The sequence below is a fragment of the Opisthocomus hoazin genome, chromosome 6 (assembly GCF_030867145.1).
Source record: "Opisthocomus hoazin isolate bOpiHoa1 chromosome 6, bOpiHoa1.hap1, whole genome shotgun sequence".
NCBI lineage: Eukaryota > Metazoa > Chordata > Aves > Opisthocomiformes > Opisthocomidae > Opisthocomus > Opisthocomus hoazin.
In genome coordinates this window covers 25341950-25369892 of record NC_134419.1, presented here as the reverse complement: position 1 = coordinate 25369892, position 27943 = coordinate 25341950, and the positions used below count along the sequence as shown (strand labels likewise).

General features: G+C 40.7%; 1 protein-coding gene across 4 annotated transcripts; it reads left to right on the top strand.

Annotated features, from left to right (window-relative positions):
• Positions 1–1524: 1524 nt before the first annotated feature.
• On the top strand, positions 1525–27334 carry WDR47 (WD repeat domain 47). Of its 4 annotated transcripts, XM_075422289.1 has the most exons (16): positions 1525–1719; positions 6484–6650; positions 8225–8308; positions 8851–8935; positions 10515–11317; positions 13877–14000; positions 16541–16719; positions 16827–16858; positions 16967–17084; positions 17780–17855; positions 19064–19221; positions 22541–22710; positions 23627–23797; positions 24133–24264; positions 25043–25261; positions 25931–27334. In XM_075422289.1, the coding sequence occupies exons 2-16, from the start codon at positions 6493–6495 to the stop codon at positions 26071–26073; spliced, it is 2652 nt and encodes an 883-aa protein (XP_075278404.1). In that variant the 5' UTR covers positions 1525–1719; positions 6484–6492; the 3' UTR covers positions 26074–27334. The 4 variants fall into 4 exon arrangements, with proteins under 4 accessions (XP_075278404.1, XP_075278400.1, XP_075278402.1 ...); XM_075422285.1 differs by having other exon boundaries at positions 16827–17084; XM_075422287.1 differs by lacking the exon at positions 1525–1719 and adding an exon at positions 2182–2313 and having other exon boundaries at positions 16827–17084.
• Positions 27335–27943: the final 609 nt, after the last annotated feature.

Below are 27943 nucleotides of genomic sequence, written 5' to 3'. Positions count from 1 at the left end.
AGACAATTAAAGTTGTCTTGTTTTTCTGCACTCCCTCTGATTTATCATCTCTATGATATCACATGTATTGGGAAACTGTTTCATTTCTATAATTTTCTATTATCAGTGCCTCTAAAGGCAACTAAGCAACAAGTGATAGCTTTGTAAGTAAATGGCGGGATTCAGTGCTTTACTAGGAAATCGAGCTTCCTGGGACACAATGCTGGGACAGGAATGTTGCAGAAGGAACCACCAGGTTCCACACTCCTTGCTCGTCCTGGGCAGTCTCTGCGGTGCAGCGAGGTGGCTCTCCTCGCTGGATGGCCTGTGGGACATTTCTCTGTATTCCTTTTCAGAAAGGAGAGAGAGAAATAATAACATCATGACTCCCCTCTGCCCTTCAGCTGATCCTCAGCAAGACAGTTTGCAAGCAGACTTGAACACACTGTGGTTCTGAACGTTTTCAACCATCAGTGTGACAGAGAATCCAGTTCAGCTGCACTTATAATCCCTGACAACCTTCCCTGGACCGCTGATACATCACACATGCAAAATTAGAAAAAAAAAATAGGGTCTCTGCTATGTCCTTTGTCAGAAAATTGCCACGGTCTCCATTTTGACAAGGCCTGCCAACGCGCTGCTGCGCTCCCTGGGGTCTTGCCCAAGCGCTACACTAGCATTTTAAGATGATTCTCTGTATCTCGTCTCACAGCTATATTCAAACACAGAGAAAGCTCATTAACTGCTTGCCACGGCAATTCGTAGATGCCATGATCTTCTGACGATTACCAACGTGCATGAAACGCAATCCAAACTACACACACGTGCACCTTTGTGAAAAACCCGCATGCCAGATACGCCAGCGCCGCTGCACCGAACGCGTTACTACTTCGGCCGCCTCGGGCAGCCAGGCCGCGCCGCGGGGCCGCCGCCCGCCCTGAAGGAGACGGGGCCGCGGCAGGGCCCTCCTCCGAGCGGGAAGGACGGGCGCCCGCCCCGCACTTGTCACGCGACGCTCGCGGTCCCTCGGGGCGTGCGTGGGCGGTGCGCGTGCCCCGCGGCCCGCGGCCACAGCTCTCGCGGCGGCAGGCGGGGGCGAGCGCCCTGCCGGGCCGGCCCCACAGGCCGGGGAGCCCGGCGCGGGCAGACCTCTGCGTGGGGACGCCGAGTTATTCGCCGGCTGTTCCCGCAGCACCCCGCCCCGGCAGAACAACGCTCCCGGCCCGCCCTCGCTGCGCCGCTCCCCCGGGACGGGGCCGGGGCCGCCGCGGGGTTTCGCAGCCGCCGACCCCGCGCCTGCCGGGGCTGGCAACTGCGGCCCCGCCGGCTCTGCCGGTCCGTCCCGTCCCGCCCCGCCCGTCCAGGCGGCCACGCCTCCCCCCACGGTCACCTCAGCCCCGGGCGCTCACAAAGCGGGCCCCGCCCCCGCGCGGCGGCGGCACCATCTGTCCCTCCCGCCCCCGCGGTGCGGGCGACGCCCAGCCGGCCCGGCCCCACCCCCTGTCGCGTTGCGCTCAGGCGAAGGCGCGGAAAGCCCCGCCCCGGCGCGGGGAGGGTCTTGGGGTGCCGCCGGGCAGTGCGGGGGGACGGCGGGCGGCAGCCGCGGTGCGGGGACGAGACTGAGGCTGAGACCCCGGGCCGGGCCCGGGCCTGCCCCGCCCCGTCCCGCTGCTGAGGCCCGCCGCCATCTTCCTCTCACGCCCCGCTGGTGGCGGCGCGAACGGGCCGCCGGCCCCTCAGGTAAGTGTCGGTGGGCGGGGGCCGCGCCGCGGAGGGGCCGGGAGCGACCCGGCGGGGAGGGGCCGCCTGGGCTGGTTGACCGCGCGGGGTGGCGGGGCAGGGGCTGCGGGCGCTGCGCCGTGAGGCAGGCGCTGCCCGTCGGCCTCGCCGGGCCTGGGGCCGCCCGTCCCCGGGAGCGGGCACGCCTGCGCAGCGCGGGGCCCGCCGTCGCGTCCCCCCCCACCACCACCGCGCCCGGGGGAGCGTCGTCCCGGCTGCCGGCGCGGCGTCCTGGGCGGGGGCAACGCCCGACCGCCGCCGCTCCTTTGTTGTGGCGAGTGCGGGCGGGCCGGGCCAGCCCGGCTGCGGAGGCCGGCGCGGTGCGTGCCCGGGCTCCGGCCCCGGGGTGTGCCCGGTCTCCGGGGCCGCTTCAAAGGAGCGGCGGCCGCTCCGCGGCCCTGTCCGCCGCCGGCGCCGAGCTGACGGTGCCGTGATGCCGGCTCAGGCTCGGCGCTGTGCAGCGGAGCGGTGCGGTTGTGCCGAGCCCCATCACCAACTGAGGAGGGCTCCGTGGGCAATCGCGCGTCAAGAGGAAAACAGAAAAAGCTGGAGCAAGTGGGGATTGTTTTTTTTTTTTTAGTCAAAATGCATTAATTTCTAGTTTCTGTGACTTGTTTGGGTTTTTTATTTTTCTGCCTTCTGTTTTCACTCTAGTATGGAAGTATTCCATAATTTAGTGTCACCTTTTTGGCATTCATGATGCAGAGTGCTCTGGGTAAGGAGTGTGCGCGCTGTAACAGGGCTTGGCGAGTGGGGAGGGCTCTGCCAGGCACCCCTGAAGCATGGCGAGAGGAGGATTACTGTGGTGGCTCTAAAGCGACAGCTGATCTAAGCAGGGTAAAAAAAGATGGATTACTAGAGGGCAAGCCAGTGAAAAATCTGCGTGAGGAAGAAAAGGCTGGTATGCGACAGGATGCTTCTTTGCTGTGCATTGGAGTAGAAAAAGGTTTCGGTCATTAAGTTCAGCTGTACAAAGTTTGGTGCAGGTTTTCCGTTAAGGGCTTGGTATGTTCAGTTTAGTTAATTTCGAATAATGAACTGTGCAATCTCTGAGGTGTCAGTGAGTTGCACTAACTGTTGTGGGAATCAATTGTAATGAAAAATTTGGCCTATAGACCTTTTTTTTTTTTTGTAAATTCTTTTGATTTAGAGTAACTGGAAGATGATTGAGGGTGCATCAGAAACGGAGCCACTAGTTACTGACCAGGCCCCGAGTCCCCCGTGGGGTCTGTGTAGGCGGAACTCCGGAGTGGCCTCTGGGCAGGCCCAAGAGTCGTATGTAAGTGACTGTGGGATGGATTAAAAGGTGAAATAACTTTATGCAGAACAGCCAGCTTTTTAAGTATCTATTACTTATTCACATTCAGTTTTTCTGTGACATAGCTCACCGGGGTGCCAGGTTTGTGGCAAGAAGGTGTTGGGTTTTTTCCTTGATGTAAATTTATTAGGAGGAAAACAAATTTAAATACACAACTAGGGGAAGATGGTAAGGGGGGTGGACAGGAGAAAGAAGGAAAGGAGGACAGGTGTAGAAAAGTGCTGTTGTGAAAAGACTGGCTAAGATAAAAAGGTTGTAACAAGATACTGGTTGGTAGAAGGTGACTGAATTATTAAGCTCTAATACTCGTTTACTTTCATTTATACCTCAAGCTAATGCTGTGCTTCAGTCATTCTTGAGTATTAGTGCTTGAGCTGATCAGATTGTGACGTTATGTGCCATATGTGCTGGCAGAAAGCAATGTAGTGGGGTGGACCAAAGGTGCAACTTGAGCTCTAATATTGAGTTTCCCTGCTGTTCTTTGCTTTTTAGTTATTATTATTTTTATTTATACACATACACCCCCCCACCCCACTCCGAATGTCAGAAAAATTGATATATTTCATAGGGGATGACATGTAAGCCTATGTATATTTATAATTTCATGACAGTGTTACAGTGCTGCTCATTATTTTGACAGCATAGTGCTTATAAGAGAAGTCTGAGCTCATCATCCTAAAAAGACATCAGTTAAATGAAAATCTTCTCTAGTAAGTTTACCGTTCTTTTCTAGCTATTTGTGTTGCTTTGACAGCAAATGCATACTAAATATTTTCATAATATTGTTAATGTATCAGTGGATCAGTGTACTTCAACTCTCCTTCAGAAGTTCAGTATCAAAATCCCAAAAGTGCTCTTACGAGTCCCATATCAAATATGGAGGGTGCTGATCATCCTTAATCCTAATTTATATGGGCAATATAAATAAAGTAAATTAAGTGAAATGTTAGAATTGGCAAATGCTTTATGTTCAGCACAAACCTGTTCTTTTAAAACTACAGTGGAAAATGAGAGACAACTTCTTGCAGATACTAGATTTTACTTAATGTGGTTGTATTCTTAAGGAAGGTGCTGAGTATTATGCTCATTTTCCCATCAGTAGAATGTATAAATAATTAATTTTAAGACAATCTTGAAGCTGTGTAGGGTGGCTTGCTGTTTAGACTTGAGTCTAGTAGATACAGTTGAAAAGAAGGCTGGACTTGGTGTTCCTTTCTTCAAAGGGAGTCTTGATCTGAATTATTCTAGTAGTTTTCTGATGGGGAGCCTCAGGATAGCTTTGCCCGAGTTTTGTCGTGTGGCAAGGAAATTAACTTCATTTATGTAAAAACCACCAGTGCCATAAAACATAATAAAAGAGAAATGCAAATGCGTTAGGTGATGTTGGGGATTAAGAAGTTAATACTAAACTACTGGTTAAATATGTGCTGATTTTTTCCTTCAGTGTATAAGGGTAGGGTTGAATTTTTCTCTGGGACCAAAAATCCATAACCAGTTGCCAAAAGGGAAGTTGCAACAGTGCTGAAATATAAGGCAGAAGCATCTTTCTACAAGTTCTGGCTTTGGATTTGTGTGTCTATCTGCTGTCTTTCCCTGAGCAAAGCTTTCTGCAAGCCAGATTTGAATTTTTTCCTTTGACTTTAATAGTTGAGACTGGACGTGTGGTCTCTGGGTGTGCCTTTCATGAGACCCATCAAAATACTTGGTGATTGGAGTCTTCTGTGACTAAAATGAGAATTTCACCCAGCCATTTTTAAAAAGAAGTTAGGCCATTTCATCTGGCACAATTAGGTCTCTGTTGTTCCAAAATAAACTATGCTGCTATAATCGAGTGCTTTCCTAGTCAAATATTCTGGCAAAAACTTATTTGGAAAAAAGTTGACATACAGCTGTGAGGAAGGTGGAAAACTTGGGGATTTAGATGATGTAGTACAAAAACCCCTCTTATTAATGCCTAAATTTTTATATCCCTTCAAGTTCATTCAGAGGAATTATGCTGCAGAGGAGCTTGGATGTTGTATCCATGGGAGCTTTCAACAAGCTGACTGCTGGCAGGCGGGACCTTGGCCTGTCACTTCCCCACCTGCATCTTCCTGCTTTTCCTTTCTGCTGGTTGGAGAGCTCATGAAGACTGAGCCACTTCAGCACATGAGTTGGTGGAAAAGCTAATCCAATGGCAAACGTGAGGAGTGCTAAGGAAGGGCCAGGAACCCGCAGCTGGAGGCAGTAGAGTGGATGGGACCCTGGCAGCCAGCAGTCACACTGGCTTAGGCCGCCTTGGGTTTGCAGCATTATATTCTTCATAAAGCACGTAGACAGAGATGGGCGTCCTTGTGAAGGAAGAATGAAAAGCCTTGGCTTAATTGCCGTACACTACTTCAAAAACGGGGCAGAAGTAGACAGCATTTTTAGCGTGCTGTGCTTTTTGTGTGTGTTAGTAACTGGCTCATTTTTATGCTCTTTGAACTTCACTGTTTGCATTTCGGAAAGGAAAATTTTACATATTTGTTGTGGTTTATCCTTGCAGCTGGCAACTAGGACCAGACAGCTGCTCACTCTCTCCTCCCCGCACCCAGTGGGATGAGGAGGAGGATGGACAAAAAGCAAAACTCGTAGGTTGAAATAAAGACAGTTTAATAAGACAACAAAGGAAAGAATAATAATGATAAAGAATATGCAAAACTGGCGGTACACAATACAGTTTTTCTCACTACCCAGTGACCGATTCCGCAGCCAGTCTCCAAGCAGCAATAGTGGATTTCATGGAACTCACAGGTTTTGTGGAGCTCACCGAACTCACGGAAGAGTTGAACTCACAGAAGTTTCTGCTCCCCGGCCAACCCCCATATAGATACTGAGCGTGACATCTATGGTATGGAATATTTCCATTGGCCAGCTGGGGTTAGCTGCTTGTGCTGTGGTCACTCCCAGCTCTTGTACACTTGTTCATTAACTGAATATAGAAAACTGAAAAAGAAGTCCTTGATTTCTTAGCAACAACTAAAACCATCAGTGTATTCTCAACGTTCTTCTCATACTAAATGCAGAACACAGCAGCTACTGTGAAGAAAAATAACTGTCCCAGTCGAAACCAGGACAGTATTGCAGACTTGGTTACCACGGTATTTTCACACTGCAGGAAGATTGATTTTGTGTTAGATTTTGGCCCCTATATATGCATAGGTCAGAAATAAAAAAGGTGCAGATGCACTGTTAGGTCTGAATTGTGGCTTCATAATCAGCCTCTTAAAATCAGTTTCATAATCTTGTCTATTTAATTTTTGTAATGCTACAATATGCTGTCTTGTAAAGCTGTATTTTTATTTTTTCAGTAGCCAACATTTGTAAACCAAGCATAAAATAAGATTTTGGTCATAGCTGAAATTCTCTCTTCTTTTCCCTTTTAGGCTGCCATCATGACGGCTGAAGAAACAGTGAATGTTAAAGAAGCTGAAATAATTAAGCTAATACTAGATTTTCTGAACTCAAGAAAACTTCATATCAGTATGCTGGCGCTTGAGAAAGAAAGTGGGGTCATTAATGGCCTGTTTTCAGATGACATGCTTTTTCTAAGGTAGGACTTCTTTCTCTGATACTTAAATAACACATATATGAAAGCAGGCAATTGGACTGTGATTCTGTGGACAGCCCCATGCCATGAAACAGGAGGCCTTATGCCCTCATTGTATTCTGCTACTTTCTCATCCCAATTCTGTTGTCCGGCTCTGGAGTTAATGACCTTGTTCTGTGAGCCACTTGAAGTAAATGACTAGGTATCATCAACATAGGTTGAGTTAGATTTTTTTGTTTGCTGCTTCATTCATTTTAACTTGGTTATTTTTCTGGCATGCCAATGAATTAAACTGGGAAGGAGTCTTAACAAGTGCCAGTGTCAGTGCAGGGTAAGCTGGTGAAAGCACATGAGCAGGAATAGGATGGGAGAACAAGATCTGTTGGCAGCAGTGATCTGTTATTATCTGCTTGTTGTGTCACGTGGAACTGAATGTGTAGTTTATTAGCTTCTAAAATAAATAAAATATTTTTACAATAGTGCTAAGATCTAGGATGAGTGGAGTGGTTTCCAAAGCTTTTAGCCCAAAATGCTGTCTGCATTTCAAAATAATGCCGAGATTTCTCTTAAATTTAACAGTATGGAAGGTGTCTCTGCTATAATCAAGGCATGAGAGTTGGTGTGATTTACCATTCATTATATTGCCCTCAAAATTATTAAGAGGAGTTGCTGTAGATGCGTGCTAGTTTTTTAGCATTACTCTTCTCTATTTCATGCCAAAGGTACTTAATAACTTTGTAGAAGCGTGAGAAAATAATTTATCCATCTGTTCTTAAAACAGTAAAAAAATACATTTGATGACTGAACAAGATTTCTCACCTGGCTTCCCTTTTGATTAAAATTATGGATATTGGAATAAACTGAAATTAAAGAAGAATTAGAGAAAGATTAAAGTTATTAATCCTATGTATTTGTTTCATTCTTAGCTTAGCTGGAGTATACATCTAAAGAGAAACTCAGCCCTTCCTTGTAGATCTGGACCGTTTATAGAGAACTCTATGTGTGATGTGAGGGTATGAAGAAATTGAACTAATGCACCTGTGCAGTCTAGCCCACTGGTCTTGGAGTTGGAGCTCTTGTGCTGGCATAGTTCCTGCCAGGCTGTTCCTCTTACTCCTTAATACGGGAGCTGTGTGTTTTCCCACCCCCCTTATAAAATAGGCCCAGCAGTATTTATATAATTAAAGTTAACTCATTTTGAAATTTGCTTTGATTCTTCAGGATGTATTAATTGAAACAATATATTTATTTGTACTCTTCAAGTAAAATTTTTAAAATAAGAATTACAGATAAAGCAGGAGACACAGGACCGTTTTGTCCGTTTTGATGTGCCTTTAATTAGTACTTATCCTTCCAGTATGCAGTTATTTTTACGAAATACTGAGAAAGGACTTGGATTTTGCTCTTACTGCTGGTCACAGTCATCTTGGCATCTATGCAAAGCATTAACTTTTCAAAGCAGGTTGATCACTGGTTGTATGTTTAAATGACTGGTGTGTATTTACATGAGCTGCTTACTTAGGAAGAAGGAGGATGTTCTTCAATGGAATTGAAGGAGTGGATCTTTCTTTTACTAGGCAATTAATTCTTGATGGTCAGTGGGATGAGGTTCTTCAGTTTATTCAGCCTCTTGAATGTATGGAAAAATTCGACAAGAAAAGGTAAAATAGAATGTATGTCAGAGTTCAATTTTTTGAATTATGGAAAACACATTAATTTCTAAGTATTGTGTATGAAATCAGTAGTGCTAAGTTTTTCACCTTAGTTTTGTTTTTTCTAACCTGTATACAGTTCCTAAAGTGTGTGGTTTTTTCATTTAAGTTATGAAAAATGTGTGCACACAATCTATGAGTGTTCATTTGCCATACACTTTAGCAATATGGTGCATGTTGTACTGTCTTTTTATAGTTGGGTGCTCTGTCATATTCCTATTCAAGAAATGAGTGTGATTGCTATACTTTTATTTTCTTATTAGTATTCTAATATTTTTAAAGTAGTATTTCTGAAAGCAATAATTGAAAAAGACAGTTCCTGTTAAAAAGTAATTTTGTGGTTAACAATATCTTAAAATTTGAGATCAGAGTTCCTTGTCATTGCAGTTTCTATGCCTAACTCAAAAATTAGCTGTAAAATGCCTTCTTGTGTCTTAAAGAATGTTTAGCTACTGGATCAAGATGTATAGTATTTAACTTCTTGCCTGCAGATTTCGTTACATTATAATGAAGCAGAAGTTCTTGGAAGCCTTATGTGTAAACAATGCAATGTCAGCAGAAGATGAGCCTCAACATGTAAGAATTGTCTCTGGTTTGGGATTTTTTTGTTGTTGTTGTCAAGAAGCCTCTTGAGATATTCTGATTAAAGACAGAGCGGAAGCTCCCAGCACCAAATACAAAATTTTAGCTATTGGCAAATAGGTTCATAAACAATGGAAAAAATAATTGGTATCCTTTGACAATGAATGTGGCTCCCAGAGTTCAAATAGAACTGTATATACATGGGTTGCTCGAAATTTAGCAGCATAGATCAGTAACCATATGCTGTGTTTGTGGTCCTGATCCAGAGATTTACTTTAGGCCATTATGCTGAAGTGCAGGGCTCTTTTTTTCAAAAGTTTTCTGAAGCAGCCCTCAGAATCAAAGAAATTTGTTGTCATAATCAGGACCAGATGAAAGATTCCGATTTGAATTAATCTTGAACTTCATTTCTGCTGCTTTTAGAGAGAAAGGGCACAGTTGTTTGGAGGGAACAGATGTGTTCACAAAGGACTGATTCAGTTAAATATGCAAACAGCAGGAGTTGTGAACTTAAGCTTTCAGTATGGAAAGAGACATTAACTCAAACTGGCACAGAAGGTGTGCAGATTGTGAAAGTAATTATAGTTTTTCGTTTATGTTGATAATACAGAAATATGGAATTTCTAACACAAAAGTGTTGTGAAATTAAAAATAGAGTGCCAGTAGTTTTAATACAATTGGTTTAGTTTTCCAAACTGAATTTATTTTAATTCTCTGTCCCATTACACATACATTGTACTGCAGAGTCTTCTCTGGACAGTGTAGAGAAAGCTAGAAGTATTTATTTCTAGTTGTAAAGGGAAGGTGTGCTGTTCCTCTCATCCCTCAATCTGTATACTGTTACTAGATAGCAGCAGGGGACAAAAAAATTCAGATTTATGTCCTTTATTTTTTGTTTTGAATGTTACCAAAGGTGTTGGCATGTTGTGATTGAAAGACTGCTGTATTGAGCAGCTGCTAGGTAATGTGGGTAAGTGAGGGGGTTTATTATTTTTTTAAATCTTTGTAACTGAAAATGCCAAGTTATGTGTATTTAACATGGTTCTGGGCTTTGAGTACTAAAGCCCTGTATTCATTTGAAGGTGTTATCTTCTGAGAACTTTTTGAACTTTAATGTTTTCAATTGAAGAACAGAAAATCTCAATATAAAAGACAACTCAAACTTGCTAATAACTGGCAACTAGAGAAGTCTACAAGCCTTTTATAACTTATGCCACTAGCTTTTCATAGACATAAAAAAAAGAGGAAAGAAGTCATTTGGCTTTGAGAACGGAACTAACCTTCTGTGCTACAATAGAATTGAAGCTGTTTAGCTACAGAGTTAAAATTTTAAGCCTATCAAACCTGCAGTGACATGAAAAAGTTCCATAGATCTGTAGAAAATTGGACTGGTTGTGGGGTTTTAGGAAGTCAGAGCATCCAGGAATTTCATTTACATCAACAGTTTCAGACTCTGTGTTGTATGCTGGTTTAATTAATACATAAGCAGTATGCCTGTTCTTCGTCAACTAACTGTTTTATTGTAGAAACATATGTACTACAAACTGTTGTGTTCATGTTAATATTTCTGTAGTTGGAGTTTACAATGCGAGAGGCTGTACAGTGCCTACATGCGTTGGAAGAATATTGTCCCTCTAAGGAAGACTATAGTAAGCTCTGCTTGCTACTGACGCTGCCTCGCTTGACCAACCACGCAGAATTCAAGGACTGGAATCCCAGCACGGCGAGGGTTCACTGCTTTGAAGAAGCCTGCGTCATGGTGGCAGAGTTTATTCCTGCTGATAGGAAACTGAGTGAGGCTGGCTTCAAAGCAAGTAACAATCGTTTATTTCAGCTTGTAATGAAGGGATTGCTTTATGAATGTTGTGTGGAATTCTGTCAGAGTAAAGCAACAGGAGAAGAAATCACAGAAAGTGAAGTATTGCTGGGCATTGATCTCTTGTGTGGTAACGGGTGTGATGACTTGGACCTTAGCTTATTATCGTGGCTGCAGAATCTGCCAGCTACTGTTTTTTCTTGTGCTTTTGAACAAAAGATGCTTAATATTCATGTTGATAAACTCCTCAAGCCTACAAAAGCTGCGTACGCTGATCTTTTGACACCTCTTATCAGCAAACTTTCTCCTTATCCATCATCCCCAATGAGAAGGCCTCAGTCAGCAGATGCTTACATGACCCGCTCATTAAACCCTGCTTTAGATGGGCTGTCGTGTGGATTAACAAATCATGATAAGCGAGTCACAGACCTTGGGACCAAAACTTCTCCAATGTCGCACTCGTTTGCTAATTTCCATTACCCTGGAGTACAGAATCTCAGCCGAAGTCTCATGCTTGAGAATACTGAGTGTCACAGCATTTTTGAAGAGTCACCTGAGCGGTAAGTGCAATGATAGCTTCATTTTTACCTTGGCTCCTTGGCTTATGTTGCACATCATATTACTAGGTTGTTGCCTGCAGTGTAACTTTGAACACAATTGTAGCATTGAAGCATAATTTGGTTGTTTAAATTCTGTTGCAGTTAAAACTCTGTATATGAGAAGTTTTCTTCCTTATGCTTTTATGGTCAAGGTAGATTTTCATGTTTGGTCTGGAGCCTTATGTATTCAATCTGGACTTTCTTAAAGTTGAAATCCTAGCGCAGAGCACTAATGTGTTCAGATTATGTAATAGAGTCTAGCGAAGACTGGTGTTCAGTATTAGTGAATTTTCTCATTCCAGAAGAATAAATGGGGAGACAGTGGAAGAGCTGTTAACTCCATCTTCTTTCCCCATTACATTTGGTCCTCAGGTGTCTGTAAATTTTGGTCATGACACTGTAAATACACTTCAAAAAATTTATGTAGAGAAATATTCCCAGTGAAGTCAGTGGAAATGACTATATGCTATCATTGTAGCATTCCTTGATCACTTAAATTATTGCAACAGTAGTTCAGCTTAAATATTTACTTACCATTTTCCAGACCATATCTGAATAAGGTGGCTGAATGTATTACGCTTTTTATATTGAATTTGGAGATAGTTGGGTTATGGTAGTGGTGAATGCTATTAATAACTTCTTTGAATGCAGTGTAGACTGCAAAACTGACTTCTCTCCTTCCTTAAGAAGTAAAGCCTCTATCAAAACTTTGTGCTTTTTACCTTCTGAGAGAAAAGTCCTGGTAACTAGGAGAAATGGTATTTGTCAATTAAGAGCTTTTTATCATGGTTTTGCTTGGCCGTTATTTTGATCATGGGTTCTGCCCGTGTTGTATCCATACCTCTCTAAAAAGCAGCTGCCGGCTTTTTTGGCTGTTAGAGAACCAGGTGGGTAACTAGCACTGCGCTTCGGTGCACTGACCGGCAGAGGACCTTTTGGAGCCATGGTGGTCAGCCCTGGCTGCAGTTGACGACGCTGTCTGTTAGCAATCTGTCTGCCTTACAGCAATATTCTGTACCTTGTGTTAAGATAAAGAGCAGCTGTAACTAAACTGAATAAAAAAGAAACAAACACCATCATACTGATGTCATTTTGCCGATTTTTGCACTAATGTATGTCTTAATACATTTTCTTAATGCTTATCTTGAAGGGAGTGATTTCATTTGATTCTAAATGATCCACTTTAAATCTTTGTTTTTACCAGCCCCTTCACAACTGGTGTTTTTGTGGGTAGCTCAAGTCTTACAAAGTATCTCTTGAGTTCTGTTTTTAAGAAGTGTACCTCCTGAGGATGCTAATGAATTGTGAATCCTCTAATTTTACTCATCTGTATGCACAACCCTTAACATCTTTGCGTGTAGCCCAAGGACCGATGTGAAAACTGATTCTCAAAAGTTTTTTTGTTTCCTTTTTCAGTTTGAGTGTACTCGAATAATTCTGCACAAAGAGTTATTTTGTGGGCTAAATAAAGTGGTAAATTGCTGCGATTTTTGTTTGTGTAGGCACTTGCATGTGATGTTAAGTGAAGTTGATAGGTCTTAACACATTTTTTCATTAATGTATCTCTTGAAGGTTAGAATTAGTTGAAGGGGCCAGACCCATAGTTTTCAAGAAGGCGTTACATTTTTCAGAGAAAATCCAACTTCAGATTAAGTCTCCAACTTAAATGGCAATTTTTGCAAGAGTGGAAGCTGGGAAGTTAAGTTTTATGTAAATCTGGCCCTTGCTTCCTCTTGGACATGACTGAAATATGGTATTTCTTTTATAAGTTGTATTTGGCAAGCATTTACTTGTCTTTTAGCCAGCTAAGTTGCTTTTGTTGTTATACCCAAAAAGTTCAAAATAACTTCTTAAAGAGCTTTGCTGCAAGACACTGTGTAAAGAGGACTTTGTAAGTTGACAAAACTGAAGATGGGAATCCAAGGCTTTTAATGTGTTCTGCACACTTATGGGTTGCTAAAGCATTTTGGCAAAAATATGTATATGTTACAATAGCAAAACTGATACAAACGTTCTCCTATGTAGCACTTTCAGGAATGTTCAAGCTGATGGATGTTAAGTATAGTTTAAATTTAGATTGATAGTGGTAATGATACTAGTATCTTATAGAAGACATTAGTCCCATAGTATATCTGATACATTCCATGCGCGTAGTTGCTTTGAAAACAGGAGATCTTGAATAACTTGCTAGTTGAAGGGTATATAATTCATCTGTAGGGATAGAAAACATGTAATTTGGATATCCCTTGGTGGTAAGGCTTTTTGGAAAATGTGAGGACAAAGCACACCTACTGTTTGTGCTTTTTGTTTGTTAGGGGTTTTGTTCTGTTTAGTGTAACCCACTGCAAGTGACATTTTCTTCCTAAGTAGTATCTTCAGTTTTGTAAGACTTAAGAAGTTTGGATGCTTGTATTATCAGATTTTACTCTAGAATATTATCTTTTCTCTACTTACCAGAGGATTTTCTCCTCTTAAATTTTCTCAATTGAGCTTCTCTTCTCTTCTCTTCCGTGTGAGCAGTGATACTCCCATGGAGCCACAACATCCGATCAGCAGTGAGACTCTGTGCCAGAGTTCAGTTCCAGAAAATCAGCCAGTTAACGGAGCACAGAGTCAGGGATCAGCCAAACAAGAGAAAAATGAGGTATTGGTGGTTTTTTTTAAAAATAATGAGGCCCATTGAGCTGTGTTCTGATCACTTCATCATGATTTGGCTTTGTGTTGAGAACTTCATGCATGACAATGGGTTGCTTTGAATCTTGTTTTTACTATAGTGAAAATACCGTATTGCTTCTTGTATAAGAAATTACTCTTTTCCATTGTATAAAATTCTGCTGTCATTTCGGTCTGTAATGCAGCTGACTAGCATGTCTTCTCACATCAGCAGTGTAGCTAAACTATTGTGTGTATCTTAAAAAAAAAAAAAAAAGCTTTGTAGTACTCAAAGACACTAAAGTTAGACTAAACAATGCTTAAGAATCCTCTTAGTGTTTTAGCGAGGAATCTGGCACGCAGCCTGCAGTTTCTGGTGTTAACACCAAGTTTAACAGGTCATCTTACATAATTTTGTCTAGGATGCAGAGAATTTAAAATTGGATAATTCTCTGGTAAATGTATTCAGAATCCAATAGCATCTGGTTTTCGGATTTGTCTTTGAAGGCTTGTGCCTTGACTGTCCTTTTTTTTTTTTCCTTTTTTCTCCTTAACAGCAATATGGAGAAAGTGAAATAATAGTTTGGTACAAAACAATGAAAACAGTTACCTGTTGTATTCCCTTTCCATGATTTTAAATATCTGCCTCCTAAGTTGGTAATGATGAATAACATCGAGTATGCAGTCTGTTTGCAGGCTCCAGTTTGATTTTCTTAAGTAAACTTTGTCTTGACTTATGACATCTATATGGTACTGAAAACCAGTCTAGTCTGGACGGGGCTATATTCTTGTAGACTCGTGATACTCGAGTGAGGCAAGGGGGCCTACTGGAGGATTAACAAAGTCCTCCAGACCTGAGGACTTCAGTCCCATCAAGGACTTTGCTGGGTAACTTCTCTACTGCAACAATATTGTGTGTGCACATCAGGAAGGAGGAGAGGGAGAAAAGAGCTTAGCTAAATGTATGACAGAGCAGGCTTCTAAAGGCAAAGAAGCAGTTGCAGAATTTATTGGAGAGAATGAAGACAGGAAATGCTGTGCTGTAGGTGAAGATGTTGGCCAGACTATTCTATACAAGTAGAAAAGAAGGTAGTACCCAGTCCAGTTTCACCTGGTTTTGTTTTCCACATCATAGTGTGGTATATGTGTATGCTGTGCAAATAAGAAATTAATTTAAGTTTCTTTTCATAGCTTTGTTTTTGCATTGTTCCTGGAGGGGTTGAGTTAGAAGCCAGAGTTTATAGAATAAGAGTACCTGAGCAACATAGTTTGGGTAATAATGATACAGAATCCAACACCTAAACCTAAACTAGAAGATCAAAGGATTGAATTCAATTGCAACAAACAAGTATCGGTCATGGAATGAAGTATAGACAAGAATATACCTGTTGCTGAGAAGGACTATATAACCAGTGAATGGAGGGCAGTTCATGTATATGAAATATGGAGAATGCTTTCTAGACTTCTGAAGATAACTTCCGAGTTTCTAAATTGCAAGTGTTCGTCTCGGGTGGAGAACTTTTCACAAATGCAACAGAGCTAGGAAATCCATTATAAACCAAAAAATTGTTGTGTCGGAGAACATAGAATTATAATGCAAGTGTTTTTGTTTAGAAGAAATGCAAAGGCTCATAGCTGATGAAGAAAGATCCTCTGCATGAATTGTCTGAACTAACGCAAAGTTATTGGGATATGCTTGTACAACTTCACTAGCTGACAAAGATGTTGTTTTTGATGTCATCACTTTTGAAAACAAAACAAAAAAAGTCCACCAGGTTTCTTTTACTACTTCCACCACTAGTTTGTAAATGTGTAGTTAAGGGTTTTTTGTAGTGTTGATATTTTGGCCTTTGACTAAAGTTCTCTTGGTTTTCTGTGGGGGTTTTTGTTTGTTCCTTTTTATTTGTTCTCAGCTGTTTTATGATGCTACCATTTGTAGCTAGTGGCACAGAGAAAGTGAGGCAGGGAGTCCTGAGAAGCTGGCAGTGTGGGAAACTAAATATAGAACATAAAAAGGGATGAGACTATGAGAAAGGAAGCTCAAGTTTCAAGAGTAAGGTCTAACACTTGGATAGACCACTTCAAGGTTGGCTACTGGAGAGGTAAGTCTGCCCTGCAGACTACTGGCAGAGAATTGTCAACATGGCAGAAAGTACTAAATTTGTAGTGAAAATATGACTTGGGATTTGGAATGTGGCTTCCATTGTTCTCTCATTTCATTATTTTCAGTTTGCAATCACCTATTTGTGTTGATGTTAAGTAATACTTTGGAAGTTTTGTAGGGAAGAGGAGCTGCCTTCTGAATTAGGGCAGAACTACTTCAACAGTGAATAGTACAAGCTGGCAGCGATTTCCTCTTTTAATATGTAAATTGTATCTGGTTTTAAGGAAGAACAAAAGTATTGTTTTTCAGAGGAAAATCTGCTGGCCTTTTGATGCTTGTATTGAAATAACGAACCAGAGAGTGAATATTTAGGTTAAACACCACAATTAACTATTTAATTTTCATTATTAATTGTCATTTCTTTTAAGCTTCGTGATTCAACAGAACAGTTTCAGGAATATTACAGACAAAGACTACGTTACCAGCAGCACTTGGAACAGAAAGAGCAACAACGACAGTTGTACCAGCAGATGTTGTTGGAAGGAGGTGTAAATCAAGAAGATGGAGCTGACCAGCAACAGAATCTTACTGAACAGTTTCTTAACAGGTTGGGGGGTTTTGTTGCTTCTCCCTCCACCCACTCCTATCCCTCCTCAAGTTCTCATAATAACCTGTTTTCGTGGTCTTTTTTTTTTCCTTGTCATTTGTTACTAGATCTATCCAGAAGCTAGGAGAATTAAATATAGGTATGGACAGTCTTGGAAATGATGTACAAACACTTAGCCAACAATGTAATGGGAGCAAAGGGAATGCATCTACCAATTCAGCAAGTAACTTTACATCACCACTTTCAGATGCTAGTCAGAGGATGACAACTGATACCCAAAATGTTAATACAAGCACTCCTCGGAAGTGTGCATCAGCTAATCAGATACCCTTTCCTGAGGAGTCACCTGTGCAGGGGAATCAAATGTAAGTTATGCGAGGCTGTTCAGGACTAGAAATGTCCTTCTGTTAGCACTGTGGGAATAGCTATTCATATTTACTTTTAGTTACCAAATGAATTTGTCATTGAATGGGGTATTTAGTTTGTGATCAGTGTTTCCTATGTATTTTTGTCAGGATAATAAAGTCTTTTTTTTTTTTATAATACATGTGCTAAATAGTGGTTATTTGTTCTGGTTTAAATTCTATGCTTATTTTAAATTTTGGACTTTTTATTCCTTCTTATATGTATAGTGCTTCTTTATTTTGTGTTCTAAGTCTCTGAAAGCCTTTTTATTAAATATAAACTAGATGGAGAGAGAGGCAGGGTAGAGTAGGAACTGGATTTCTTATGTTAACTAAAGATAGTGCTGACTTGAAAGCAATAATCATTTTTCCACGTATGTGTTATATGTATGTATGTTATGGAAGGAAAACAAGGATTTTTAACTTGCATTCACTTGTTCTATGCCTGGAGTTGCTGCAAAAACAGCAACCTCGTGTAAAGATCACTGTTTAATGATAAAGAATCAGACACTGATAACACTTGTCCACATAAATTAGTCAGTTCTGAGTATGACTGAAACTGTAACTTCAGTCAAAAATATACTTACAAACAGATGTGTCCCTGATTTTGTTTTTTTCTGTCTTGTGAATATAAATGCTTCACCAAATCAAAACAGTGTATCAGAACATGCTGTCACTCAACCACAGTTGGAAGACCCTTCAGGGAATTTAACTAGGACAAGAGGCAATGAGGTGAGTTTTCTTGTTGTCCTTTACAATTTGTGTTTTCACAAGATTCAGTATTTAATCCTGAGTATATGACATCCTCTCATTGTTAGGAGATACTTAGAGTGAATTTTGGTTGACGCAGATTGAGATTGGAAGGGAACTTTGGAAACTGAGTCCAAACCCACTGTTCAAAGAAGGGTCATTAAGAGCAGGCTGCCTGGGGCTGGTTCCATTAGGGTTTTGAGTATCTCCAAGGATGGAGACTCCGCAGCCTCTGTGGACAACCTGTTCACATGTCTGACCACCCTCATAGCGTTTTTAAAACAAAAAAGAAGTTCACGTGGAATTTCCTCTATTTCAATTTGTGTCTGTTGCCTCTTGCCCTTTTTACTGGGTACCACTGATGAGAGTTTCACTCTGTCTTCTCTACTCCTCGTGTCGGGTATTTATATACACCGATGAGATTTACACACCCCCCCTGAAAGGTCTTCTGATCTCCAGGCCAAACAGTTCCAGCCCGCTTGGCTTCGCTGGGTACAACAGAGGTTCCAGTGGGATGTCTTGCATAGCCATTGTTCTGTGTTCTCCAGGTTGAAACTTTGATTGTTGGACTCCAGTCAGTATGGTCCAACTGTAGGGAAATAACTTTGCAATAAGTACATTCCAAAGTTTCTGCATCAGATAAATCAAAATTTTAGGGAGGCAGTGGTGAAGTCGCCTGGAGGATGATGTAATAAAGCTTAGCATTATTTAATGATAACTTTGGTTATCTACAGGGTGAAAAGCTGATTCTTACATTTAGTATTATATGTGTTTTATAAAATTGTGTTTATGAATTGGACTGTTTTCAGAAAAATGCAGCTTTGTTCCCATTGTAATTTTCACACAGATCAAATGAGTTTACATAGAAGTAAATTGTAATGATACTGCTTTTGAGATGTACTGTTTAAAAGAACCAAAGCTGTTGGAAGCCTGGAGGGAGAAGGAGAAATGTTAATCTAATGTTAACTGTAAGAGTGAGTTGAAGAAAATAACTTTTTGAAGTATGCCATTCCTTGACCTGGAGTAGACATTGTTTTACAAATCTGTAACTTGAATAGTTTAGCCTAGTGCTGCTACTTTATGAATACTTTGGTACAATAGCTTTACATTGTTCAGCCAGAGTCGCATCCACTTTTAAATGCCCAGTTTTATGCCAAAGAACCTAATTTGACTCGTATCCTTCAACACAGGATGATAAATCAAAAAAGCAGTTCATTTGCATTAATACCCTAGAAGACACACAAGCTGTCAGAGCTGTAGCCTTTCATCCCAGTGGGAGTTTATATGCTGTTGGCTCCAACTCTAAAACTTTGAGAGTTTGTGCCTATCCAGAAGTAATTGACCCAAGGTAAGAAGGCTTGTATAATCATTTATTTTTCTGTATCATATCACTTTTTTCTCCTACAGCTACTGATACCTGTACGTTTCATACATTTATTTTGTTGTTGTAAATAGTACAATGCTCTCCGTAGAAACCTGAACTGCCAAACAAAAAGATGATCATCTGAAGAATGTGTATATTTGCGGGCTACTTTTTTGCACTCTCCCATTACTGGCAAGATGGATTGCCACAATACCACACCTTCCCTTATAAAAGTGTTATTTTTTGTCTTAGCAGGTGGGCTTTTCTGTGTTTACTGGGATGGTTTCTGGTTTTGATATTCCAGCTGTAAAAGTGGGAGAAAGCATGTGTCTGTTCCCAAGCCAACAGAAGTTGGGCTACATGAGATGTAGTTTCTGGCAGGAGGACAGACTTGACAGTAGAGAAAGCAGTATTTTCTTCAACTTTTACAGCAAAATTTGCCAGATCATGCCTGTTGGTCCGTTGTTACTTATAAACATTGGTTTCCTGATACTTTGGTTCCTTGACAGGGAAAGCGCTGTTTGTGGTTTCCTGTGCACCTAGTTTTCTCTCTTTTCACTGATTTTTTTTTTTTTTTTTTTTAAATAGGAGGGAGGACCTCTTTTTTTTTCACCTGGAAATAAATACTATATTTCAATAACCGTCTCCTTGTCTCTGCTCTAGTTACATTATTTTCTTGGAGAAGGGGGGAAGTGTAGGCATCTAAAACTTCACAATTTCGGAAAGAGCTACAGATATGCACAGTGACTTCATCTGGGACACCTTCCCAGTTTAGGACTCATGTTCAGGCTTCCAAAGTGTTTGGAAAGTAACCTGATTTTTTTACTTTTCCTCCATTAATATCATTGGTAAGTTAGCCTTTGAAGATTAATTCCAAAATATTTATTGGCAATGTACGAAACAAACAAAAATAGTTGATTTCTCTGATACCCGATGCAAGCCAACGTGCTGGTCTTGAAGCCCAGACAACCTCCTCTTGACTGGTGAACAGTGCAAAACATTTTCAGTGGAATGGATGCTTCCCTCATTGACTAACGCTGCTCTTGCACAACTTACTCCAGCCATTGGGAAAAGTTAGACTGACTCTGCAGCCTTAGTCTCTAGTTACAGTGCACGATCTGATGTGACAAGTGACGTAGTGCGTCTGGATATGAAAAGAGATTTCCTTAATTCTGGACTTGTACTTCTTCCTTTTATTTTCACCATGCTTACAGTCTGCCAAAAACATTTCATCATGGGATTTACAAGTCAGCAGAGAGATTACATTATCTTAAAGAGAGTCATATTGTAACAGCCTGAGTCTAGACACACATTCAAAATTTTCTGTCTTTTTCAAAAAGCTGCGGTTGTGTGGAGTATCTGGTAAAATAGCAGTAGTTTAATTGTACATCAAAGCTTTGGGATTTTTTAAGCTGTTAAATAGTCCTTCAAACTGGTGTATGATTCAGGATAGGTTGGTTTTGGGTTTCTTTTGTCCTTTCTCTAGAGGTGTAGTAGTAGTGTGCTTTTTTTCACAAGTTTGGGATTAAACACTGATAGATACACATTACAATTCTACAGATGTTGCTCAGATAATCACAGTGCTTCCACACCGCTGATTGGCAGCATGTGGTCACTGTCCTGGGCAGGTGCTCCCACATCCTGACAAAGTCAGTGATTCTCAGCTGCTACCTCCACCCCTTAACAAATGTTGAGAGTCCAAACTCTGAGTGCAATGTAAAGCATGAGGCCCGTTAGGAAGCTCTGTAGTGTGTGTTGAGTGGTGATTCTGATTCGTGGATTTCCTCTCTGGCAACAAAATAAAAGTAGCTTCCATGTAGTTTTATTTTAGTATTCTTTACTAAAGCCATGTTTATCTCAAAAGTTTTTAAAGAGACTTATATGTTTGTCATCTGTTCTTTCTCTCTGCCTCTTTTGTTCAAGTATATATAATACAGTTTCTGATTTTTTCAATAGCAATTTAATTTGTTGAATTTCTATTGTTGATATTACTGGAGTGAATGTTGATGGAGTTGGATACAGCAGTACTTTATCTCAAGCACTTGACTACTTCCTGCTATGGGAACAGAGAAATAACATTGTAGGAAATTAATCGACAGAAATAGAGGAAATGTACATCATTGGGACTGTTCTTTTTATTTCATGTGTGTGTAAAGCTGATCTGGTTTCAGAAATAAGAATGTATGGTATGTTTAAATGCTGTGAAGATTCCTGCATGAATATGTAATGGTGAATGCGTCTTTCTCGCACAGACTGCTGTGTTAGGTTTTCTAGTAGATGAGTGAAGCTTTGGGAGTCACCTTATTCAACACATAATATCCAATGTACAGCTCATGATGACGAACATGGATGAGGTTTTTTTCTTTTGTTGTATTTGTTTTGTTATTTATTTAATGGCCGAAGAAGAGAGTACTTGACTGCAGCATTTTTATGTGTCTTCCCAGGTAGGGTTAGCGCAGAAGCATTTTTCTTGATCCTTTAACCACTTTAAGTGCTTGATGAGTCGCATTCATTCTGACAGCAAGGATGGCACAGACAAAAACTTTCTGGATAAAAACAAGAGGTCTCAATTTTTATTTTTACACTACTACTGAGCACAACAACAGCCCCAAACAGAAGTATATGGAACCCAATCATGTAATTTGCTGTCATACCAAACACAATCCCCAGTTAAGGATTATGTCTGGTGTGGTGGAAGCTGGAAGAGAAACGCCTTCCTGCACACATGTGCAGAGGTTACACAGGCTTCTGCTTTCTTCTTTCAGAAATCTGGGTTTTTCCAACCTGCAGCCTGATAGGATAGTTCAGTCCCAGACCCAGCATTTAGCCATGCCAGCTGCACTGGGTGCTACCACAGATGGTGTGTGCCTGTATGAGCTTTCTTGACCTACTGTTGCTTACTTGAAGTCAAGCACATTCAAAAGTGGCCACAGGATCAAGATGTTGAAGTATGAAGGATGTAGAGAAAATTCCCACCAAGTTAGGACTCTGAGGATAAGGTTTCACTGTATGTAGCTAGTAATTACTATATTTTATCGCTATCAACCCTTTGTAGATGAAAGGACTGTGCAAGTTCTTTTTGCATGTCCAGTCACAAATACAATGGGAATGATGAGGAAAAACTGAGAAGGGGATGGCGAAGATGCTTTTGTTTTGTCTTAGATCACATGTATATGTTTCAATGTAAACAGTCGTACCTATTTTATATGACCTAAAATAACAGAAAAACAGTTGGTTTTTTTTAAATACATTGTTTTCCTTACAAATGAAAGGAAATAGAATTTTTTTTCTTTTTTTTTTCCAGTGCTTACAATACTCCAAAACAACCTGTAGTTCGCTTCAAAAGGAACAAGCATCATAAAGGATCAATCTACTGTGTAGCCTGGAGTCCCTGCGGACAGCTGTTAGCTACTGGTTCTAACGATAAATATGTGAAAGTACTGCCTTTTAATGCAGAAACTTGTAATGCAACAGGTAGTGTGTGTGTATTTAAAGAATTTAATTTCAATTATTTGGCAAATATTTGGCAAAACCACTCAAATTACATTGATTATGTAGTTAATAGGATTTGTTATTTTTATTCTAATGCTTTGATTAACTTAGTCTCTTTTCCCTTTCACTGTTACTGTAGTCTCTGTTCGGCAAAGAGCCATTGAGGGGTTGGGGATTATCTTTTGGGTTTGTTTTGTTTTGTTTTTGTTTTGTTTGCATTTTGATTTTGTTTTCCAAGACTCTGGTGTTGTGCTGGCTTCTGGTAGATTTTTTTCAGATATGGTAAAACAACAAAATGTTCTTACTCAACTCTAGTTCTTGACTGTCAGCAGGAATTTTTTTTCCGCTTCCAGTTCCCCTTTTTCTTGCCTAGTTCTGTCCTCTTTTCCCCCATCTTGGAAGTCTAAGGCTTCGCTCCCAGCAAACAATATTTTCCATGCCCAACACTCCTGATCAGTCCACTGAATATGGCTCTTATCTTTTCTGTTTGGAACTTAGGCTGTCTTGTCCTGTGTGGTTCCGTGTTCTAAGTGATACCTCCTGGCAGAGAAAGTCTTTTTAGTTTGCCATGGTTTGCAAAAAGAAATAAATGTACTTTATAACCCCTGGCTGGAATTGGCTGTGGAGATGGTCCGTGCACCTTTTGCAAAGCTTTAGGAACTGTAGGAAGCTCAGGCAAAACTCAATAAAAATAAGGTTCTTGGAGATTTTATTTGAACTCTAGTAACTGAAATGGAGTGTTCTATGAAAAGTGCACAATAATGTTAATACATGGTGGTATACCCACCCTTGCCAAAAATACTCTGTGTTATCACTGTAGCTGCTTTGAAGATTGCAGCACTAACAGTGATAAACAAAGTATGGCTCATTTAGGTCCTTGATTTTGAAATTATTTTAGGACCAGATTTGGAGTTCAGCATGCACGATGGGACAATCAGAGACCTTGCTTTTATGGAAGGCCCAGAAAGCGGTGGTGCTATTTTAATAAGTGCTGGAGCAGGGGACTGTAATATTTACACAACAGATTGTCAGCGAGGACAAGGCCTGCATGCTCTGAGCGGTCACACTGGTATGTATGCTGTTGCTTCTCTCGTGCACTTTTTAAGCCTGTATTATATTCTAATAAACTTGTTTGTTGGGTTTTTTTAAAGTCTTTGAGGTATTGGGGGAGGGGGGTGTTTTTAAATACGTTGGCTGTGAAGTTACTGAACAGAGTGCATACTTCATTCCAGAGCAGATGCAAAGCTGGGTATTGCCTTACATTGTTGGCATTTCAGATCACACAGCGTGCAGGTTTTCCATAGAACTGTGAAATCTGTGAATGCAAAAATATAATTAGAGCTGTAATATTTCATTATTTGATTAATGATATTTAATCAAATAAAGAAGTCTTCTTGTTCACAGGTCATATTTTGGCACTTTATACGTGGAGCGGCTGGATGATTGCATCTGGATCCCAAGACAAGACTGTAAGGTTCTGGGATCTGAGAGTGCCAAGCTGTGTTCGTGTTGTGGGAACAACGTTTCACGGAACAGGTAAGACTTGCTATCATACTTCTGGTCATTTTTCCACAAAAATATATTTTAAAGATGTCCAAGTAGTACAGAGTGATTGTAAGGGTTTTTTTGCTTCACACAATGGAGGCTTGGCTTTAAAAGAAAGAAAATATCTTTACCTGTGTGTTTTGTTTTGTGGTTGGTTTTTTTTTTTTCTTTAAAGTACATTTCCTTTCAAAAGTTGGCTAGTTTTTTTGCCCTGTGACTTTCAAACAGACCACTTCCAAGTCTATTAAAATAAAACAAGACACAAGGTAACTGTTTCAGAATCAAAGTAAGGGGTGGGAAGGAGCAGCCGTTTTTGCAAGCCATCAACATGTGCTATAGAAATCTGCAAAAGGATTCTTAAGAACCTCTTGGGCTTGGATTTGTTTCTTGAAACCTGGTGGGGGGAACTGGACAATAAATTAGAATTGGGGTGGGGGAGAATTCCTTGCATTATTCTACATTATTTTATAAAGAGTGACTTTCATTTGATGAAAGATACACTTTTCCTCATGCAGCTTTAATAGTGGCTTTGCTACCATTCCAGTGTGACTTAAGGCTTCAGAGTTTTAAGTGCTAGAACATAAAAATTTTCTTATTTTGAGATAACAGTAGCTAGGTATGTTCATCTTAAATTTAAGTCCAGCATTTGCTATTTTTATACAATGTATGTTCTTATTTTTAAAAAAAAGTTGGCTGTTTGCATAAATGTACATAAATATAACGCGTGTTTCTTGTTGTGTGTTTTTTTTTTTTTTTTTTCCTCCTGTAGGAAGTGCTGTAGCCTCAGTCGCTGTTGATCCCAGTGGTCGTCTCCTGGCTACAGGACAAGAGGACTCCAGCTGCATGTTGTACGACATTCGAGGAGGGCGAATGGTGCAGAGCTATCATCCTCATTCCAGTGATGTTCGTTCCGTTCGCTTCTCTCCAGGGGCACACTACTTGCTCACGGGATCATACGATATGAAAATAAAGGTGACAGACTTGCAAGGTAACATACTACAAAGGATCCTAGGTTAATTTTCAGTTTGGTGCTTTTAATACTGAAGTTGTAAGAGAATTTTGGTTCAAAGATCAGGTTTTAGTTTAAAAAGGGAACAAATAGTAGAGCTTTGAAGAGTTTGAGATGTATATAAATGTGATGGTGTCTGTTGTGTTGCTAAGAATGTGGGCTATGAACTAAATCTTGGGGGGGGACACGTGTATGATTATGATAAAAGAACTAATTAACACTGTTGCTTGTTGCTTGGTGAGATGGCCATTGCTTTCAGGCAGCAGTCATAAAAATGACCCTTTAAAACAAAGAAAAAAGTCTAATAATAAAAATAATGCTTATTTTTATTGGGAAGAGTTAAGAAGAGAGATGAGGTATATCTATTGACTTGATTTTCTTGGACAGTTAAATTCTAATCACATTGTTTAAAAACTGTGAATACCTGTATGTTGAAGTTGTACTGTGTCCAGTAATGCCCAAAAACCACACACTGGGGTCTTATGTTATACGGTGTGTGCGAGAGAGAGGGGTCAATGTGCTTCATAAGGTGAAATACATATGTAAGCTTTACTAAAACAGAAAGAACAAAAAAAAACCACAAAACCAACAAAATCCTGGGCTGTAAATTCATGAGATGACGGATGATTTCTTGTCCCTCTGCCGTAGGGGACCTCACGAAGCAGCTGCCTCTTATGGTGGTAGGAGAGCACAAGGACAAAGTTATTCAGTGCAGGTGGCACACACAGGATCTTTCCTTCTTGTCATCTTCTGCAGACAGAACTGTCACCCTTTGGACCTACAACGGCTAGAGTGCAAAAAAGGCAACCTATGCAGCTAAAACACAGAGACCGGAGACTGCAGAACTGTAAAAACAAAGTAATAGTAATTAAGCATGGAGAGAGCAGCAGTTGAGCAGAAGAGTGTCTTGCCAAGAGGAGGGGCACTTGCCACAGATTTTTCTGGTTTCTAGGAGGTCTTGGTGTTTTTAGTATATTCTTTTGCAGTGCTTTCAGTCTTCCATGTGAACTCACGCTGCTGTGACCTATTGTAGTCTTGTTGCCAGAGTCTAGGAGGAGAACTCTGACGTTGTCGATGTGCACTCAAAGTAACATGAATGACGTGTTTACAGTTTGGTATTATTTGCATTCCTTGGTCTTTGCCTCAATGAGAGTTTTATATAGAAACTTAAGTTGAACAACACTTTGATCAAGTCTCTAGGTAACTAGTTCCACGCACACACACATAAGAAGATCAATTACTTCCACTGTTTTTTCAGGTTTATTACACTCATCGCTTCTCAGCAAGAGGTCAAACTTTATAACATCTCCACAATTTCAACTTTTTTAGTAATAAATTCTGAACTTTAAAGGTGACTAGGCAGTAACCACATCTTGATTATGGTCCATTATATAGTGTGGGGTTTTTTCTTTCATCTAAACTTGGGGAAATGTTGCTTGCTGGTTTTGCTACATGACATTGTTTTGAACAAGCTAACATGTTGGAGGGAAAAAAAAGTAAAATATTGTTTGTTTTTTTTCCTGTAGAAACATACAATATTTTACTTTTTGAATGCAACAAAATACCTCTGTGTATAATGTACTGTAGAAAAGGGTGGATTGGCAGCAGTTGTCACAGTGAGCTTAATGGCTATCAGTTTCTCAAGTAAAAGGGATGCCATTAATGCTATAATAGAAACCAGCATGGCTTCAAATGCTATGTCTGCATGAGAATTTAAGAATTAAATTGTTTAAATTCCCAGTTCAGAAGCTTATCTGAATTTTATTTCTTGCACTGTTTATGTATGGGAAATTGCAGTTTTATTTCTACAAAACTTTAGATTCTAATGTTTATGTATTGTTATATTTTCATATTGTACAGTTCCTTTTACTTTTTAAAATGTAAACCTTAAACATTAGGTTATTTATTTATTTGAACTGCAGTTAAGTTTTGGATTCTCTGGGTTACTAAATTATATGTGCACTGTAGCAAGCATTTTTAACTATCGTATAAAAGTGGAAAGGTAACTGTAGAAGTGTATCTGTGCTATAATCTCAATAAAGACCTCCAACACCTGCAGCTACCTCATCTGTGGGTAATTCCTCAGTGCAACTCTGATCCAGTCTGCTGTGTGCCTGGAGGGCCAAGGACTGTAGGTTCCCTTTCCAGGTCCCTGACTCTGCAGTGCGGTGAGTGATAACGCAGTAGCAGAGTGCTGAAACTCGGTTTGTTTTCCTGGACTGGGCAGATTGGGTAAGGTCCTAACGTGCTTTGGAGGAGAACGCGACTTCTGCCTCTTCTCTTCCTCCAGCTGCCTGCCTGTGGTCAAAGCTGGCAGCTTTTTTTTCATGGAATCATAGAAAGTTTTGGGTCGGAAGGGACCCCTAGAGGTCATCTAGTCCAACTCCATCTAGTCCAATTAGCACTACAACTATTTAAATACACCGAAATTCATTGAAGGAAATTAGTCAGTTGCATCTTTACCGAGAGGTAAACGCCTGCTGTTTTTTGTCTCGGCCTCTTGCTGTGCTTCTGAGCTGTTTTTAGGGGGAGTTCCTCCCCGTTGGTGTTCAGGGCAGGGGTGCCCCTTTCCCACAGCTTTGCCGGGAACCGCAGACAAATAAAAAATAAAGCCAGGCGCAGGACGAGAAGGGGGGGACTCGGCCGCTGCCCCGCGGGTGC